The following is a 14,498-nucleotide window of genomic DNA, read 5'->3' as shown; positions in this document are numbered from 1 at the left end:
TACACCAATGTTACGGTTGCATATATGTACTAATACCGTCCAAAAAATGTACCGTTAGACCCAAAAAACCTTTTTCAGCCATGGTTTCTGTCCAGATGTCTACAGTGACACAAACACATTCCGCAGTTAATAATTTTGTCTTGATGTTACCTCATATTTTTCTATCAACTTCTTTTTTATGAAGGTCGTGGATGGTACTTTATAGAAAGGTGCCACTTGCTTCATAAAATTTTTAAAACCTTTACCTTCTATAATATTAAATGGTCTGACATCCTTACGTATAAAATACAGTAGCGCCATGTGTTTTTTAAACCTCCCTCTGAAAAAAAAAAAAAAAATAAAACATAAACTCATACCAGAATATAGAGAGAGAAATTAATTTAGATTTTACCCTTTTCAGAAGAAATTATCTTATTCTCTATTCATAAGAAAGGCATCTTTAAGAGGTGAAAATAATTCTTTTACACTGCTTGACCCCGGAAGTGCATGTACACCGCTTGGCCCCGGGTGTGTATCAATATTGCTGATGTTCCTAAAAATAACGTAAACTTTCTTTATTGCTTTCCCATCCAAAATCTTCCCTACTGGTTATATACATATATATACATATAAGAAAACATTGAATTTAGAAATAAAAATAACTTGTATTAATGTTTCAAATGCGAAAAGTGATATTAATAAAATTAAGTGTGAGTTACAACAATTTGTTCCTAACAACATATTAACTGAATATGAACAAAGGTTAAAGAATAGTTTTTCCAATGTTTTCAACCAAGTCAAGCTTACTAACATAAAAAAGTTTGAACATCTAACTAATAACTTATTTTCTAACCACTTATTTTTAAACAATGACAAATGGTTTAAAAACTTGTCGAGCGTTGACTTTCCAAAAGAAGTGTCTGATTTTCTTTCTCTTGGTCCGAAATTTAGTGTTGAGTGTACACCCCCAGATTTTCAGTTAGATATTTTTTTAGCAGATGTAGAAAATATCATCGATGAGGTGACAGTTGAATCCAAGGATCTACTTAGGGCACAAGTAACAAATGTAGTAACTAATTATCTACACAATTCAACATCTAAACCCCCCCACAACATTAAACAAAACGTTTAAATATGTTCAAAAATATTTGAAGTTGCATTCAGACATATATATTTTACAATCTGACAAAGGTGGATGTACGGTAGCTATGAACAAACAGGATTATATCGACAAAACAAAACGACAGATCGACATATATTCGTTTGGACAAAGACCCTACTACAGTGATACAGAAAAAATATAATGACTTAATAAAAACATTAAAAAACCAACATCAACTTACTGAACAATTTGCAAAAAAGTTAACAATCTATGACTCATGTTCTCCTAAACTTTATTGTTTGCCTAAAATCCATAAATTGGACGTTCCTCTCAGGCCTATTGTAAGTTCTTTAAAGTCCACTACGTACAACATTTCTAAATTTCTTGCTGATATATTAAATGATGCCTTTGAATATCGCAATAATTATAATTCTAAGGACACATTTACCTTTGTCGATGCTGTTAGGAGAATGCGGTTACCAAAAGATTATGTTTTGATTTCTTTCAACGGTACACAAAGTACGTAAAAGTAAGTAAAGTAAGTAAAATACACAGTTGTACAGGAATTAAACGAGGATGATCCAGATAAAAGAATACAATTTTGCGAAATAATGATGAATAACAGCCACCGAAACCCTCTCTTGGTTCAAAATATTATTTTTTCCGATGAGGCTACATTCAAATTAAATGGCGAGGTCAACCGTCAGAATTGTAGATACTGGGCAAAAGAAAACTCCAAGTGGATGCGGGAACATCGTACACAATACCCGCAAAAGGTAAACGTATAGGCTGGCATTGTAAGAAATAAAATCATTGGACCCTACTATTTCGAAGGTAATTTAAACGGGCCAGTATACCTTCAATTTTTAAGTGGTTATCTCGCACCTACTTTAGTTAATTTATTCCCCAGTACAATTAATCTTGGAGGTTATGATAAAAGTTTATGGTTTCAACAGGATGGTGCGCCTCCCCATTATGCTTTAGATGTTCGAAGGTACCTAAACGAAATTTTTCCGAACAAGTGGATTGGAAGACGTGGACATATTGAATGGCCAGCTCAATCCTTCGGATTATTTTATGTGGGGTCGTTTAAAGAATGTTGTTTATAAAACGAAACCTGCAAATATTGGAGACTTAAATTATAAAACGAAACCTGCAAATATTGGAGACTTAAAAACAAGAATTCGTAAAGAAATAAACAATATTTCTCAAGAAAGCATAAACAAGGTTCTACAAGAATTTGTACAACGTTTGGGTTACTGTCAAATACAACAAGGGCTACAATTCGAACATTTAATATTAAGTCATGTATTAATTACTGGATTACTTTCAAGTTATTTATTATAATTTATTAATATTATAAATCAATAAAAATTAATTTTCTAAGCGCATATCTTTCAAACTATATCCGTTAGACCCCCAGTATTATACTTTTTTGGAATCAGCTCATTTACATTTAAAAAAAGAGCCGATGACGTAATCATTGTAATGTGTATTACCTTGTATAATGAAATTTTATTGTAAAATGTAGAACATTAAATTTAAAAATCGATGTGTTATAGATTTTTTTAAAAAGGCTTTTCATTTAGGAAATATCGATTTTATTCCATACTTTACGGACACACTGTATATTATACTAATATCTATATTAAATATTATTTTATATGAGATTAAACCACAATTAATTGCAATGAGTAGTACTCGAAACTTTTTTTTTACCTATATATTGGTAATTTAGATTGTACGATATAGCCAACTTATTATTAAACTAAGATATCGTTTGAATTCATTTGAAAAATAATAAAAAAAAAAATAAAAACTTGAAAAATACCTTTATACAATTTTAAAAAATACAAGGTCGTATCTGATCCCTTTTAAAATTTTAATTTTATCAGAAGCCACATCAAATATCACAATCGATTTGTGTCTGGATTTAATATGTTTGGTTTCAGATCAAAGTATTTGGTCTATATATTTTCAGTACAAAGTAAAAAATCAATATCGATAAAACAAAGTTTATGATCACTAGCAGACAACAATATAACCATAACCAGGTCCAGGGTCTGGGTTAATATTATATTAGTCGGCTATAATAGTAGTCGATAGTAAACCATTTCAAACAGTTAACCTTATTCAAAGAATATAGAAGAATTTATGCCTGGTTGCACCAACAGATCTTAAGCTCCAGCTTATCCCAGCTCCGCTTATAGCTAGGGCCGCCTTAACTCTCACTTACGTTGCACCATAATTTTCGATTCTTATCTAAGGTCGTCTTAATTGAGACGAAATTTAAGATGCAATTCACGTGGCAACCATGTAACTTGTCAGTTATTGAGTGACGAAAAGAGTCTTAAGATTTTTTTTATGTTCATGTGCTAATTTAAATAAGTATATTCTTTTAATGCTCTGTCATATGTTAACAACAAAAAGTCGTTAAGTATACATTACAGTAAATTACCATTTACTTTTCTTGTACCTTTTTCTGGAAAAGGTCACTGCCTATCTCAATCAACCAATTTGATAATCTACATTATATGGGTTTTTCTATATTATATAGCTGATTATGGTAGTTGTTGACCTTTTCTTGCAAAAATGTAACAAACATTAAACACTAGGAAAGCTGTAATTTACTGAAATGTGTACTTAATATATTTTTCTTGTCATCAGACGATACATTTTTTTTCTGAATTTAAATATTGATTATATCTTAAGTAGTAACTCTCCTTGTTTTATTTATTTTAGAGTGTAACATATACAGGTGAAAATAAAAAAATGTGTATCTGTATTCCACAACACAACTGTCAATTTTTTGAGGTTAGATTGCTCATCTTAAACTCAGACAGCAACTTAAGCTAAGAATAACGGGGACTTGAGATTTGGATCGGCTTAAGCTGAAAATTGATCTAAGACTCAATGGTGCAACGCGTATGTTTCGTAAGCTGAGCTTAAAGCATGTCTTAAGCTTAAGATATGTTGGTGCAACCAGGCATAAAAGTGGTAAATATGGAATATTAACATTTATTTTAATGGATACGCTAGAAGGAAGAAGAGGCAAAGGCCCAGGGAGAAAGCAACGTTCGTGGCTGCGAGATAGAAGAGTGTGGTTCTATTCAATTCGAAATACAAGTGAAATTTTCACACTTGCAAGACAGGGACAATTACGATTACAATAGAAGATGATCGGTCACACGCTGGAAGAGTATGGCGATGGTTTCTGTAAAAGTTATTAATTGTGTTAATAGCTCTTTTATCGACATTATTTATGCGTAATATATTTACTCTAACTATAAGGCTGTATCAACTAAAAATTTTTTATTTACTGCCTTTTTTGTAACTATGTTTCTTTTAGTTGTCTAGTTGGGATTTGGAAAGTTATAAATATACAAGTTTTACCGCAATTCGGTTCGTGTTAATTACGTAAAAAAATTTTAAACCATAATTTTCCTAAATCACGCTATCAATATCTAAACCCATGTGCTCAGTTATGTTAGTGATACATATTGGATCAATATGAGAAAATTAGAATTGGTTTATTTTTAAATTCGATAGATTACGAAAAAAAAAGTTATCTGACACACAACGTGTAATCTAGAACTAAATTAAAGGTGAAATATATTTTCAACAGCAAAATTAAAAGTTATAAATCCATATTTTATTTATAGACAGTTAAATATATCATAATTTAAATTGTTGGTTCTTTACGTTTGCCTTTCAGAAATTAATTTAATGATAAAAAGAGCAAGGTCTATATTTTATGCAAAAACATTAATGTATCCGAAATTATCAAAGTTTCAAATTGGTAAAAATCAAAACATGGTCTAAAAATAATTGTAACAATGAAATCGAAATATACCTTTGTAAAACACCTACATCAAAAGCCCGCCCTCTTAATAAAATAGAAATGTGTGAGCCATACACGAAAATACCAGAAAAATAAGAATCGCGGGCTTAATACCCCCAGGGATTCTAAACTACAGTCTAAATTTTTCTGACGAGTTGAAGTACCTTGGTATTACCCTTGACAGGAAGTTAACATGGAACTCACACTTAGATGGTAGAGCTAAACGAGCATATATTACCTATGAGCAGTGCTACAGGCAACAACGATTAACAAACTAAACCATATTCAGCGGATGGCTTGCATAAATATAGCAGGTGCCATGAAAACAACATTAACTGCTGCAATGGAGTTGATCATTGGCATCACGCCTCTAGATATATATGTCAAAGAGGTGGCGCTAGTGACAATGATACGACTGCGCTCAGCTGGTGCAAACCTTGATGTAGGAATGGGACAATTAAGAACTCGTTTCTGACGAGGAGAACCAAAGTTTGTCTTTAACAAACCCTACAAAATCGAAACAAAACAATATAGGGAGACCAACGTGGCACATGCCTATTACATATACACCGATGGCTCCAAAATGAAAGAAGGCTCAGGATGCGGGATATACTCCAGATCACTGAAGCTAAGAATAAAGTGGGGTATGGGCAAAAATGCCAACGTAGTTCAGACAGAACTGACTGGTATCTCCATAGCCGCAAAAGAGATAACCCAAAAAGGTATAGCAGGGAAAACTATAATGATCTGCACAGATAGCAGACAAGCGCTACTAACCTTGAATAGATCACGTGTCACATCAGGTTTAGTAATGGAGTGTCACGAGTCACTAACTCAAGCTTCGGATGGTAATACCATCATCCTGAGTTGGTTTAAAGGACACAATAGGAATAAAGGCAACCGCATTGCTGACCAATTATCTACGAAGGCGGCAGGCCTAAGACTCTTAGGACCTGGGGATCTTTTTGGTTGGTCAACTACTACAATCGCGGAAATTGTCAAATGTCACTCTCATACGCAAACCGTAAAAAGATATGAAGAATGATAAGAATGTAAACTTGCCAGGGTAACACTAAGTAACCTTGAAGAGTCAACATCAAAGAACTACTTAGGAATGACCAGGAAAAACCTATGTTTGACAGTTGGTTTTTGAACTGGTCAACTAAGCAAACACCTCCACACACTGGGGCTAGCAGACACACCTCTATGTAGGAAGTGTGAACGAGAAGACAAAACTGTAGAGCATGTCCTATGTGGATGCTCGGAGTTATCGTTAATACGAGAGTACGCGGTCGGCGAGTCCTGGCCCACACCTGCCCACATAAGAGAGATGTCTCCTGGTGACTTGTTCACCTTCCTAGAAATGGCAGGATGGACAATGAGCTACGGGTGACAGCTCCCTGGGAGGATGCACAATGGGTCAATTGTGGCCTAAGTGCTGTGAAATTTAACTCGCCCTCCCTACTCTACAGATACAGAGATATACGAAAATACAAGAGTATAACTAGATCTATCAACAAAAAATGGAAACTTAATTTGTGGTGTCACTAGATTTGTCTGCTTAAATTGTCATAGTCCAAAACATAACACAATACAAATGATAGAGGAAAATCAATTTTTCAAAATAAATAGAAAAACGAGCTCTTAACGTGCTAATTATGGTTCAGCCTCCATTACGCAGTAGTTCTTCATTTCTGTCCACGATTTTCAGATATTCGCTTTTCTGCACCATATTGTTCCGGCTTGATTCCTTATGCTTATATCATAGCTCCATCTTAAATTTGGAGGTCTCCTGTTTCTCTAGAAGCAGGAGGAGAATATGTGTTAGTCAAAATATAAAAATTATAAAAAGAAGAAGCATAATTTTCCATTGCGAAAAATATGGCTGTTCACATATTCTTACTTCAGGTAAAAGAGGTTCCGGGTTCAAATTCCGATTGAGACTACGTTGTACTTGTTTTGTACTAAATGTTTTGAAATTAGTTAAAATGGCCAGCTGTGGACCATGCGAAGTTTTAGCTACATTACAGTTGCTTTTAAGTTTATGTGTTAGTCTGTGTCATACAAAAATTTTACTAAATTCGAACGTATACAATTATGTTAATATTGCTTAAACTTAGTCATGTTAAGAATAATGCAGGTGCTGTATATGTATATGCCCCATTTTTTTTACAACTTACTTATCTCGAAAACTATTTTTACGACAAAAAGATAAAATTAAACGTGACACAAAAATGTGAACACAAATTAAATAAATAAATATTGGAAATGGATAATTGTAACAACCTAATAAAATACTGCAAATTTTAACTTAAGAAACTTATCGTCATGTAACGGTGCAGCCCTGGATGGTATGTCTTAGTATTTGTTCTTATCCTGTACTGATTTGTAGTTATATAGTGGTGAGGTCGGAAAATTGTCCTTAATAGTTTTCTTTCAAATCATTAGTTTTTACGCAACCATATGTTATTATTGGACAGGTCTGAGAATAGATTTATAGGTCTTGACTTTATGGCCTTGTTGGATTTATGGATTTTAAGAGCCAGTCCATACAAACATCTGTTAAATGCACTCCGCGGTTTTATCATATCTGGAAGGCCACTGACCATATGAAACAATAAAAAGCCCTTTAACATTGTCGTTCCTTTTAACCCTTTTTTATAACATAATCAATAGCCTAAAAGTATGAAATAAATTCATTATATTTCAGAAATATATAAATTATATTTTAAATACAAACCGATGTCACGAGACACCTCATTTGAAAGTTCTCCTAATCGTTTTTGCAACGATGTATTATTAGAATATTTATTTATACAGGGTTAACCAAAATTATGGACTTAGTTAAGTATTATGAAAGAGTATGGAATAAATTCATTGTTTCAGAAACAGACGACTTTTAATAAAATCTTAAAACAGGTCAATTTTAATTTTTAAATGGCCATCAATTGCTCTATTGGCGTAGATTTTTTTTTTTTTTTTTTTTTTTTTTTTTTTTTTTTTTTTTTTTTTTTTTTTTTTTTTTTTTTTTTTTTTGTACACACCGAGGTCACGGGATACCTCATTTGAAAGGCGTCGTAATCACCCTTGCAACGATGTATTATTTGAATATTTATTTCTATAGGGTTAACCAAAATTATGTACTTAGTTAAGTAAAATGTAATTACGTTACATTCAATGCTGTTTTCGCAGTATTTCACAACAACCAACGAGCGGATTTGTAGATGTATATTGTTCGAATTTCTAGGTGTATCTGTTCAAGTCTGGTGCATTCTAACGACTTCTTCGCTCTCGATTTCGAAAATCCAGTTTTTGACCGATGCTATAGGAGTCGAAGGCTAACAGGAAGGAGACAGTATCGATTAATTTACTCAACCATATTTGAATTTAAACACATTCACTAAACTAATTTACGTTAGGGAAGAATTTAGTGCCAGTCTTTCTCGTTGCAGATGGTCGTCAATTTCAATATTTTTTATAATTTTATTATATATTACTTAACATTTATTACAAATTAATTGCATTAATAAACCAACAGTTTTTGTTAATCTTGTAGAAATAAATATTCAAAGTTCTTTGCATCGCTGCAAAGGCGATTAGGAGACCTTTCAAATTGACTTGTTTTAAGATTTTTTAAATCGTCTCTTTCTGAAATAATTAATTTATTCCATACTTTTGCATCGTACTGTATATAACATAGCATACAAATCATACGAAATTTTTAATGCTCTAGTAATATCCTTAAGAGTATTGCTCTTTTGTTGCAGTGCTTCAGTGAACGTGGCACTGTTGATAATAATTCTGGAAACCTATTTATGGGATTTTCTTATTGTTACAAACATTTAGCTGCTATTTAAAAATATAATATCAGTGAATACCAAGTTAATGTGTTATCTTAAAAAAAAACCAAGTTGTAACTCGTAAATAATTGCTTTAAATAGATAAAAATTTGATAAAATTTTATTACCCTGCCTATATGTTAAATGTCAATGATACCCATTACTAAATATTTACATTTAAAAGTAATCTTATTTAAATCATAAATTCATTTTTTAAAGTATTTCTTATACATATTTAAAGGTATATCGTAAACTCATTTTTACAAAATATATTGAAAACTCAACATTTACATCTTTTTTTTTTTTTTTGTTTCAGACGTCAGGGATCGGCCAACCGAGCTTGTACCATGCCCTGGTGGTTATTTTCCTGGAGTTTTTCGCGTGGGGTCTCCTAACGATGCCCCTCATATCAGTATTAAATGACACATTTCCAGACCACACATTCCTCATGAATGGCCTGATAATGGGCATCAAGGGGATCCTGTCCTTTTTGAGCGCTCCTTTAGTCGGAGCATTGTCGGACGTATGTGGCCGTAAGCTATTTTTGCTCATCACCGTGTTCTTTACGTGTATTCCTATACCTTTAATGACTATTAACACATTTTGGTTCTTTGCCATGGTCAGTATTTCCGGTGTTTTTGCTGTGACTTTTAGTGTTGTGTTCGCTTACGTTGCGGATGTTACGGACGAAAGGGAGCGCTCCTTGGCTTATGGCTTAGTAAGTGGTACATTTGCTGCCAGCATGGTGATTTCGCCAGCGTTAGGAGCGTACTTAATGGAAAGGTAAGCAAACGCATTCTTGTTACATTTATTATTCAACGTATTTGTAACCTTTAAGATTTCTCAAAATTCGTGGTGATTGAAGTTAAATCTGAAATATGTAGGTACATAAGAATACACAACTTGAAGAAAGAACTTAGTGTACAGAAAAAAAATGAATGTAAAAAATTTGCTATTTACGGAGTATAATTAAAGAATTGATTAAGTTGTCAACGCCATAGGGAATATCTAATTATTAAAAGGATTCTAGAAAGGAAAATCTAATTATTAAAATTACTCATTCTAGAGATTTAATTTTTTTATAGGTTATCCATTGATCTGTTTCTATTTTCTTTTGATTTTTATATTCATTACTGGGGTTTTCCTCTATTGTAAGAATTTTCGAAACTCTTCATTGAGCTTCAGATAGGTCGTAATTCCTTTGATAAATCGTATCGAATATTCTCTTTCTATACTTCTGATTTATATATCCTATCTAATTTATGTAAGTTTCTGTATACTTTTGATAAGTGTTCATTTTTTTGCTGCAGTTATTTGTAGGTGTGCTTTTCCCGTTTCGTATGATAAATTGTAAGTTCGTAACTCTATCTACCCAGGAAACCCTCATTCTATAGATCCACATTTCAAAGGCGTTAAGTCGTCTCATTGTGTCTAGATTTAACGTCCATGATTCCACTCCATAGTATAGTACACTGTATACGTAACATTTTGTTAGGCGTACTTTAAGAGCTAATGTTAAATCTTTGCCACATAGGACCTTTTTCATTTCATTTTTAACTTTAAGAAGTAACATTCCGATAGAAAATTTAATTTTGAACAACTTTTTTGTAGATGTCTATGTGCGAAAACTGCATAGAATTCACCCAAATCCATCCTAGTACATAGGGATAAATTCACCCCTTTCTTAAAAGCGCTTCCCTTTAGATGGTAGCACTGCGCGTTCACATTTTAGGATCCATTGATCATATGAAACAATAAAACCCCTTTAACGTTGTAGTTCCTTTCTAAAGTACATAATCAATAGCCTACATGTCAACTGGACTATATTCTGCGAAAATTAAAAACAATATGTTTTACATTTTGTTAGATTATTCAGCATCAATTTTCATCAAGGCTATTTCTATAGTTAAAAAAAGAAACATTAAAAGCAATTTTCAGATGTTTTATCTTATTTTCTGTTTTTAATAATATGTTATATAAATTTCACAATATAAGTGTGTTCAACTGTTTGCTATGTAAATTAGTGCTAGTCTTTAAACTTTATAATTCATTCATTCAATAATTTTTAACCCATAACATCATTATACAAAATATATATTCTAGACATATTATGTATAATTAGCTAAATTGTTTACTGCATATAAAAAGTTTAAAAGTTATAAAATAGTTACCATAATATGTGATTGCAAAAGTTGTCATACAAAAACAACAACAAGTTTTAAATATTCTGTCATACTTGCCTAAACAATGTTTATTCGTGCCTTAATCCTTTTATCTAAAATATCACATCTGATAAAAACGTCATAAATATTAGTTTATATATTCTCATTTTAAGTAACATCTGTTATTTAAAATTAGTAGTATTCTAACTATCGAATTATACTGAATAATTTTTAGCTATACCTAAATATAATTAAAGTTACACTCAAGGAACTTGAACAATAAACAATCTACATGTACCTTAGCATATTGATAAAGGGCGGAAATACGTAATAGGAATTTATCTATGACTCTTGCAGATGATTTTGGCACTTGTGTTGTGAAACACAATTTGGCTTTAGAGCACAGCACTCCAGCGAACATGAAGTACTTCGACTAATCGAATACATTGCAGGTGGATTCAACGATAAACAAGGAGCTGCCTTCCTGGATGTAAGCAAAGCCTTTGACGGAGTATTTAAAATCAAGGGCATCATACACTTTGGCATCAAGTGCTAGTATTTAAAATGAGAGAATATGGATACAGCGAGGCCATGACAAGACTAGTGACCTCGTACTTTGGCGACCGTAATTTCAGGGTCTGAATAGGACAAGTAAGCTCCGTACACGGACACCGGAGGCCGGAGTACCACAGGGGTAGTACTGTCACCCCCACTGTATAGCATATACACAACTGCCGGTCCAAGAACACCCGGAACTTTACTCAGCCTATATGCAGACGACACTGCTATAACGGCGAAAGATAGTGGATGTAGCCGTGAGAAACCTACAGACGGCAATGAATACAATAGAAGACTGGTGTATTCAATGGAAAATAGCAATAAATCCAGAGAAGACTTAAGCAATTATCTTCAAAAAGTGAAGGGATAACCCAGAAGAACAACTATTAGTACAAGACAGACCCATCTAATGGAAAATCGAAGCCAAATACCTAGGAGTCACATTGGATAAAGGCCTAACGTTTACACTACATGTAAACGCAACAATTTAGAAGACAAAAGCAGCAACAGCGGCCATCAGAGGACTCACAAAAGGAAAACTAAAAGAACACAAACAAAGATCAGACTAATAAATAGCATCGTACTGCCTATAATCACATACGCACTCGCTTGGGGACACACGTTCAAAACAAACAGAAAATAGAAACACAGAAGATACAAGCTGCCCACAACTAATGCTTGAGAGAAATAGTGAAAGTGCCCAGATATGTAGCTGACGCTTCCGGTTCAGAGATCTGAAGCAAGTAAGAGTACTGGAGATAATGGAAGAAAAAACCAGAGAAAAATTCGCTGACCTTGAAAATCACTTAATCCAGATCCTACTAGAATTAATAGGGTTTGATGTTTTCCATAGATGGAAATACAGAAGACCAAAGCAACAAATAATAGCAAATATTGAAACAAATAATAATATGGCGAAGTAACCACGTAGCTCTATCTGAAGAATCCATGAAGTCCAAATCGCACGCAAGAAGATAAACACTTACCCAGAGTCAGGTATCAGGAAGATAAATAGATTTACGACACCTCCCACCAAAAAAATATAAAAAAAAAAACAAAAGACTCAAAAACATAAATAAAAACTAAATAAATGGCGCAAGCTACACAAAAAATTAATTACTAATAACAAAAACACAAAAAAAATGATGATATGTCCATTAATATGAAAGTAGGGAGAGCTTTAGGAGAAGTATTTCATGTGGGAGTCCTTGTACCACACAGGAGGATGGGCTGGAGTAGTGTTGCCAAATGCAAGAACAAGACGAGACTTAGACAGTCTTGGTCTTGGTCTTGCGCCAATACACCTGGTCTTGGTCTTGGTATTGCACTCCCGGTCTTGGTCTTGGTCTTGCAGCAAGAGTCTTGCAGTTACCCATTAGCCTATTGCTATTTATTAAACGTTACTAGGGGAGTTTGAACCACGATCTAAGCGATCCGTGCCTATGCTCTAACTAACCCAGCTATCTACGATGCCCCACGAAAGTCAATCAAACATTGTTAAAACACAAAAAAAACAAATTAATGACATAAACTTGACTGTATTTTAAAGAAAATTTTCTGTCTAGAAAGGTATTGATAGACCTCCACCATATATGAAATGGAAATCTTAAAAAAGATTGGTACGTGGCAAAAATCCACATACAAGTATCAAGGGCACGTATTCTTTAGGTGATAAGATAACAAACTATAATCCACTTATTAAAGCAACATAAATGTTATTAACAATGTTAGCTCTACTTTTGTATAAAAAACTAACTTGAAAATATAAATAATGGGTAAGAAAGCAATGATAATCAAAAGAAGTTATTTTAAATTAAGGAGATATCTACTTAATAAATACATTAATTTACCAAAATAAAGTAGTAGGAACATTTTTTTAGGAACCAGAATTTTGGTTTTTTAGGAAGAAATATTTGTAATTTTTTTTGTGAAAAGATATTAGATGCTTCCTTAAACGTGAAGTGTTTCTGTTTTTCATTTTCATTTTAACCTTTCTATGTAGGCACAATTTAAACAAAGCAATTTGGGATGCATGAATTATTTCGAAAAACTCATCAAATTTGCTTTTGGGTCTTTTAGATCTATAATTCCAACGCTCACTACTCCGACTAAAACTATTTGAATCTTTGTCCCCCATGTCAAATTGTAAACTTGTCAAATGAAGTTTAGTGATAGTCGAAAAAGTAACTATAAATGTCCGTTACTTTCAATACCCTAAGTATCTAATAACAAACCGATAATTATATATCATTACTTCTATTCTAAATATTTCGGTATTTTGTTTACACGGCAAGCGACATTATCTGTTATTAATAAACTTTTGAATATTAGTCGCGCTCTTTCAGCAAATTTGGTTTAACCGAATGATATCATCGCACACTCAGCAAAAATAATGTTTAGTCTTACGCCGATAAGATTTGTTTATTTAGATTCCTCCTAACTAAATTATAATGGGAAAAAAATTGAATTATTAAGTGGGTGTCCGTAATAATAAGTGTTATATTTTTTATTAGCTAAGGTGACATATTTTTAAAAAAATTCGATACGATATTACTGTCGGCGTAGCAATGCAAGATTATTTTATGATTAGAGGGCGGCTATTCTCAAAATCTGGACAATTAATTTCAGAGCGAGGAAGTCGTATGCTGGAAAAGAATGTATGTACAAAATATTTTATTTTTACATTGTAATTATGACCTCTGAGCACGTGTCAAATATGTTGTTTTTAATGAATATTTTGATTGATGATTTTGATGTATGTTTATGGTATTGTTCGTAATGCGCAGTCCAGTCCAGTAAAGTCCAGTTTTTTAAATTTTTATTACATATTTTTGTGCGTCTCATAGAGTCTTTAAGCGTATACCCGAACTACAATACTTGCTAAAACAACACTCCGTCCTAACTGCAAGACGCAAGAGTCTCGCAGGCTCTTGTTCTTGCGTAAATCTTGCAGGGTCAGTCTTGGTCTTGGTCTTGCTAAAATTAGGCGGTCTTGGTCTTGGTCTTGCGAAAACGCA

At 32.9% G+C, this 14,498-nt stretch overlaps 1 protein-coding gene across 2 annotated transcripts in view; it reads left to right on the top strand.

Annotated features, from left to right (window-relative positions):
- The window catches only part of LOC140445091 (hippocampus abundant transcript 1 protein), an 86,711-nt gene that overhangs the window by 41,131 nt on the left and 31,082 nt on the right, over window positions 1–14,498 (top strand). For both annotated transcript variants that reach the window (XM_072536906.1, XM_072536907.1), the window contains exon 2: window positions 9,078–9,544. In XM_072536906.1, coding sequence (XP_072393007.1) covers window positions 9,078–9,544 — 467 coding nt within the window. The remainder of the gene's footprint in view (window positions 1–9,077; window positions 9,545–14,498) is intronic.

Source organism: Diabrotica undecimpunctata, chromosome 7 (assembly GCF_040954645.1).
Source record: "Diabrotica undecimpunctata isolate CICGRU chromosome 7, icDiaUnde3, whole genome shotgun sequence".
Lineage (NCBI taxonomy): Eukaryota > Metazoa > Arthropoda > Insecta > Coleoptera > Chrysomelidae > Diabrotica > Diabrotica undecimpunctata.
This window is presented reverse-complemented; position numbering and strand designations above follow the sequence as displayed.